We start from the raw sequence: 6,059 nt of genomic DNA, 5'->3' as shown, positions 1-6,059 counted from the left end.
TTGAATTATGCTTTGTCTTTACAAGTTCGTTGTTTTTTAATTTCATACTTACTGTGATGCAAGAATGTTTTCTAATAAATTGTTCAAACTCTTAACTTTGTGCTATAAGAATAAAACCTTGTAACATGTTCTAAACTTTTTTTTTTCCAGCTTTACTGTTTAGGTGTTGATCCAAAACAGAAAAACAACACAAGGTTTATATTTCACTTCGCCTGTGAATCCCACAGAACTCTGCAGCTGTTCACAGAGTGTTTTTTTTGCTTTTTTTCCCAGGAGGAAATCTTTGTGCCCACAAGTTGAATTATTGAAACCAAGCCAGCCGCAATGCTTGAACATCCTCTGCCGTTCCCCCGGGGCTGCACATCAGCTCACACCAGTAGGAAAGCACACAACTCAAAAACAAAACAAAACAAAAAAAATAGTCTGCACACGTTACATTTCTTATAAAACATCTTTAAAGGCATTGCATAGGAAAAGGGAACAGTAACAGAAGATTTGGCAGTTAACACAAAACGTTCATACACTTGGTGTGGCTGTAATGTACGTACAGATATCCAAAGTCAAACCAAGTGTTTATTTTTATTCCATATTAAAAGGGACCTATAATTATCCTCATTTTCATGTGCACCTTTGCATGATTTCCAGTTGAGGCCAATCCATATTCATCTTGTATCGAGCAGCTTTGTGTCCGGAGTCGAGTTGTTTTAGGCTGAATCAACACGCGGAGAAATGATTGATAGGGTGTCGGCTTGTGCAAACCCGACCAAGACCGCACTGGAGACTGGTTATTGTTGATGTGTGGAACCAGAACCCAACACATACAGAACACGTGACGGTTCCCCGTTAGCACTTTTGACTTTTGGATCACTTCACACGAGGTTGGAAAGTGTCTGTCTACCGTGCACTATGTGGATCAACCACGGCTCAAAACGATATGGATATTTAGTTTGAAGTTGAGGAAACGAGCTTAAGGAAAAGGTTGAACTACCGAATTATGGGGACATGCAAACTATAACCATTTGTCATTTCATGGATGGGAGCTGGAAAGAGGCGTCGGCATGCGGCGGACAGAAGAAGCAACGGTCTATCACGCAATTCGATGTTTTCTTTCTTTTTGTTTCGTAAGATGCCATCACAGCTTCTAGGGACATTTAGGTGATTTTGATTTTAATACCTATTTAATCTCACATAAATTTACAAATTAATTTGATGTACATTTGTCAGACATGAAATTAAAATCTCGGAATTGTGAAAATCAAATCAAAAGCCACGTTGTCTATAAAAACATCTTTAAAAGTGAAAGAAAAATACAGGATCAAAACAATACGCCTGAACGTTGAGCTACTTTCAGATGACATTTACATGAATGCACGTGTGAAAAAAAGAAAAAGACGACAGTCACACCTTAAGTTAACAAATACGTTGAATATTAAAAAAATAATAATTTCAGTCCTTTAAGTATTCCCATGACCTTCACAGTGATGGCTGTAGTTTCCTGAAGTCGTTTCCACACAGTGAGAGGAAAAGATGGAGCTCTGTGCTGTTGAGGCTGGAGCATCAGGTCAGTGTCCCGTATCCAAGTCTCTCATGTACTCCTGGAGCGCCTGCAGCCTCGCGTCGATCTCCGACAGCTCTGCTCCTGTTTCTATAGAGCGCTCTGAGGAAGATGATGGGAGAAAGATAAAAAAAAGAAATCATGATTACCATAATTTTCATACTATAAGCATCTACTTTTTTTTTCACACGCTGAACCCTGCTGCTTACATGACGACGCAGCTAATTCATTGATTTTTTCCGGGTTAACAAGCTTCATGCTGTCAGATTCTACTTGAGTAGGTCTTCGTGACCTCGTCTTGTGCTGCTTTCCGTCATCCGGAACTCCAGCAGCTGACGGCAGTGAGTGACGCGTTCATTTGAATCACGTAAAGCCGCCCGGCTGAGAAATCTACCTCTTCAGAATCACAATAGGCAAATAACCGATAAAATACTTTATCGACAGAGCTCTCTCTCTCTATTCAGGTGCACTCAATAGTCCGGAAAATACGATAGATGTCTTTATAATGCACCTGGAATTATCAGTGATAATAATAAATACATAAAAAAAAAAAAAAAAAAATTACCTTTGTCTTTTATTCTTTGTGTTGGAGTGCTGCATAATGGCTTCCTGCTCAAAAGCCCTCCTCGAGACTGCAGACAGACAAATAGAACATTCAACATAAAAGGAAGTCAGAATCTTTTTTAATCTTCCAAAAGTCAAAAAATGTGAATAAAATCTAAGATTTCTATTGTATTATAAGCACAGCTGTCACAGTCACACTCTCACACACACACGATACAGCTGCAATCATTACTCACCACACTGGGTCCGTTGTAAACTTGTTTCCTTCCTCTGTAAACGCAGGACAACAAGATTAAAAAAAAATATATATAAATAAGCTGGCAAACATTTGCTCCTCCCTCGTCTCGGTAATCCAATCACCTGGTCAGAGTTTTGGCCATTTCATCCATGTCGACTAAAGAGCTTCCAGAGGAGTTCCTGCTCCCTCGCCGCTCGATAGACAAGCTCCTGCCTCTGCTGCCGGAGCGAACCACCTGAGGATACACCTCTCTGGAGCGCGAGCGGCCTCTCTCTGGGAAGATGGGTGACGTCAGTAGGTCCCGCCGCACCTTCCTATGTCTGACACCAGAGTACAGGGAGGAAGGGGGGGGGGTTGTCGGTCTGATTGCACTGCTTATATCTGCACTGTAAGCGAGCAAAAGAAAACTTGTGCAACCAACTTCTTGAGTTCAGCTTCTTTCAGTCTGCGCTGTCGGTCCTGGATATACGCAGTTGGGTCAAAGCGTGGCCCCCGGGACCCTGGAAGACAGGATGAACCGACGCTGAAATATCACGGGACACGCACCGGCACTGACGGGCGACAGACGACGCGAGGACATGGGCGGTACCAGTGGGAGAAGGCGACGGCCTGGGTATGCGAGCTCGTGGTCCCGACGAGTCTGCTCGTCTTCCTCGTTCCATTGACCTTTGCCCTCCATCCTCGGTCCGGTCCCTCGACCCCGAGCGGGCTCTGACCGTCCCGTATCCAGACCGTCTCTCACGTGAGAGGGAGCGAAAGATTTCCCCGTCGACTCGCGAGCTGATGCGGCCGGAGACCGGAGTCACTCTTCTGCAGGCGGATAAAGGACAGATGTGCTCAGCGGCAAAGCCGGACTCAAATGTTCTGTCCAATATGAGTGTAAGTGAATGGAAAGAGAAAGAAAGTAAAGATATAGTACACGCTTAGATTGTCTAACCCTCTCCGTAGTATCGCTAATTCATTGGTGAGGCTCTTGACACGAGCGCGGAGAGCACACTCCGACGCTTTCAGCTCCTCCAACTAAAAAGGAAACGAGGGGGAAACATTCAAACCTTGTGGAAAACAAGGAATTTCCAGAAACGACCTCGAGAAGACTTTAACCTGCTCGATTAGAAGTCGCTGCTCCAGGCATCTCTTGCTCGTGGAGCGTTGATTTTTGGCCCGCTCTTTGATGAGCTGCTCCTCCAGCGTCCTCACCACGTCTCTGATCCTCCACTCATCTCGTCCCAGCGTGGAGCCGCTTCCCGCCACCTGCAGCTGCTGCAGAACCGCGGACATGGCCTCCTTCTCCTCCTTCACCAGAACCAGCCTTCGCCGGCGGAGGAAACACCAAAGATGTAACACGTCCATCGATACTGCTCAAAATCTGAATCGAGAAAGGGAGCCTACTCCGCTCGAAGCTGCTGTAACTCTCGATCTGCAGACTTGCTGGCGCCGTGTGAGGTGAGACTGCTGAGTTCGGCTCGGAGGGCTCGGATCTCCTTCTGCAGGGCAGCGGGGTCGGGCTTCCCCACGTACGGCAGAGGTAAAGGATAGTGGATCCTACGCAAACCAAACGAGTGCCTTCAACACAAATTGAGGAATGCGTGCAGAACCAATATAACGTGTGATGCACCAACCTGTCAAACTCCACCGTGTAAATGAGGATCAGGTATCGTTTGGCAGTGAAGGAAGATGATTGTTGATTCCCACGAGGACGACTGACCACTCCGGCTTTTCTGTTCTTGAGCAGCTCCAGGTCAGCGTAGGTCAGCAGGTCGAGTGTGACTGAATCACTCGTCTGGAAAGAAAGGTCCACTGAATTACTCAGCAGAAGTGTGAATAAAATATCTTTTCTATATAATCTGTGTTTATCTGTGGCATATTTGTTCCTATTTTTTTTTTTTTTACATTTTTGTAATCGACATGCTTCTTTTTAGTTTATTTATTTCGAAGATGTTATTAACAAAAAAAATGAACAGCACTGACATTTGACAAAACAAGCCACTTTAAAACTGCACCTTTCTCTTATCGTGCTTGGCGGACTCTCTCCCACTGAATACTGTTACTACACAGTCATTAAAAGGAGCCGAGTATAACTGTATATTTTTCACTCGAGTGGAAACACGGAACTGGAATAAATGGGACTCTTCCTCGTTTCACATGCAGCCTGAGGCAAATCTGCCCGTTCAAATCTTTCTCCGGAGTCGTGCTACGTTTGTCCAGAGTCGGCGACCGCCTTTAACGCACCTTTCTAACGGCGGATTCCAACATGCCGCAGAATATTGGGAACTGCTTGAAGTTGCCAGTTTTGGAAGTGAGGTCTTCAATGTCTGAAAAAGTGGAGAGCAAACAGAGGGAGTAATGTTTCGCCCACGATCACACACACACCCTGATAAATGTGGACCACTTACATGCAGGATCGAATTCACCCCTCCACTGATCGGCCGTCACCGAATCCGAAATCTCAACGATCAGCAGGCCCTTGTCCACCTCTATCTTCACAGAAAACTCCACTCCTCGAAATACAATGTCCTCCATCACATCAGAGCCCTCGTCCATCACTCTGGGTCTGTGTGGGAAGAAGAATATACAAATAAATAAATATAAGTTACAAGAACCAATGACTCAAAAGGTTCATAAGTTGTATTGTGAATTATGGCCTTGAGTTATTAAAAAACATTTGAAAATAAATATTATCGCATCAAGCCCACGCGATTGGTCCTGGGTAAACCGACTATAAATTGTTTAAATTATCAACAGCGGATGCAAACTGTCAAATCTGAATTCAGGCAAATCAGTGAATAAATTCTACTTTAACAACCTGGCATTGAGAAGAACCAGAAGCTATTTGAGTGTAAAGGAGGATTTGATACGGTGAAGAAAAGCAGTATCGGCAGTACATTTATGCCAGATATATTTCCTATAAGATCCATGTCAGAAAGTGTCATTACATCGTTATTAAGCAGGCCAGGCCAGGCTCACCTGGATCCACACGGCCTGCCGTTACACAAACACACCTCGGGGGGCGATACTGAGCAGGGTGTCTTTCTAAAGGTGTCATCAATTTTATTGAAAAAAGTTGTGTTGGATCACTTGGATGGCTCATTCAGTGCGACAAAAACTCACCGGTGATCGATAATCACGTTTCAGGAGGTAAGTTTTCAAAACGAAGCGTCCCGCTGTGACATTATGCGCTTGACTTCACTTGAAATCTCGTGTTAAACCCAGCGATCTGCAGCAGGTGAAGAGACTTTTAAGTGGAGTTAGTTACATTTAGGTTTGAGTTGTTATGCAGCACCGACAGGGCTGGTTAGAATTTAACTCCCACCTTAACCAGAAGCGAGGCTCGCGACAGTAAACATTATCGTTAGCTAGCGTTAGCTAGCACCGACACTTTCGCTATTCAACGCAGTTTATATTTAACTATTATGAGTCGCAGCTTGTTAACCAGGTTATCTGTTAGTGAGATTCTCACTGTTGTTGTCTGTAAACCGACATGAGACAGAGGTTTATAACGTTACCTTCCGTTGAGGCGTCGGTCCTCGACATGTAGCTGGTCCCGGTTCGCTCCGTGTCACCGGGCGGACGCGGACGGTCCGTTAACCGATCGTCTCGTGCTGCCCTTCAGGCTCCCGCACACTCTTTCTGGGGCGGCACCGTGGAGACGGGAGCGGTTCAAGAACCGGGAACCGTTAAATTCTTCTTCGTCTCTCGTCTCTG

General features: G+C 45.0%; 1 protein-coding gene across 2 annotated transcripts; it reads right to left on the bottom strand.

Annotated features, from left to right (window-relative positions):
* Window positions 1–465: 465 nt before the first annotated feature.
* On the bottom strand, window positions 466–6,017 carry ccdc61 (coiled-coil domain containing 61). Of its 2 annotated transcripts, none has more exons than XM_080509116.1 (13): window positions 5,861–6,017; window positions 4,751–4,908; window positions 4,587–4,669; window positions 3,977–4,137; window positions 3,747–3,899; window positions 3,459–3,666; window positions 3,277–3,377; window positions 2,947–3,167; window positions 2,779–2,857; window positions 2,480–2,677; window positions 2,356–2,389; window positions 2,121–2,187; window positions 466–1,657 (listed from the first exon to the last, which is right to left on the bottom strand). In XM_080509116.1, exons 2-13 carry the CDS (start codon window positions 4,896–4,898, stop codon window positions 1,563–1,565), a joined length of 1,548 nt encoding a protein of 515 aa, XP_080365242.1. In that variant the 5' UTR covers window positions 4,899–4,908; window positions 5,861–6,017; the 3' UTR covers window positions 466–1,562. The 2 variants fall into 2 exon arrangements, with proteins under 2 accessions (XP_080365242.1, XP_080365243.1); XM_080509117.1 differs by having other exon boundaries at window positions 3,295–3,377.
* Between the last annotated feature and the right edge of the window lie 42 nt (window positions 6,018–6,059).

This window comes from Blennius ocellaris (assembly GCF_963422515.1).
Source record: "Blennius ocellaris genome assembly, chromosome: 14".
In the NCBI taxonomy this organism is placed as follows: domain Eukaryota; kingdom Metazoa; phylum Chordata; class Actinopteri; order Blenniiformes; family Blenniidae; genus Blennius; species Blennius ocellaris.
The sequence above is the reverse complement of the archived record's forward strand: the minus strand, read 5'-3'. Positions and strand labels throughout refer to the sequence as shown.

Coding starts and splice junctions, on each gene's coding strand:
- ccdc61 (XM_080509116.1), bottom strand. CDS start 4,898: ATGGACGAGGGCTCTGATGTGATGGAGGACATTGTATTTCGAGGAGTG. Junction 3,900..3,976: donor TACACGGTGGAGTTTGACAG/GTTGGTGCATCA, acceptor TGGTTTGCGTAG/GATCCACTATCCTTTACCTC. Junction 1,658..2,120: donor ACAAAGAATAAAAGACAAAG/GTAATTTTTTTT, acceptor CATCTTCCTCAG/AGCGCTCTATAGAAACAGGA.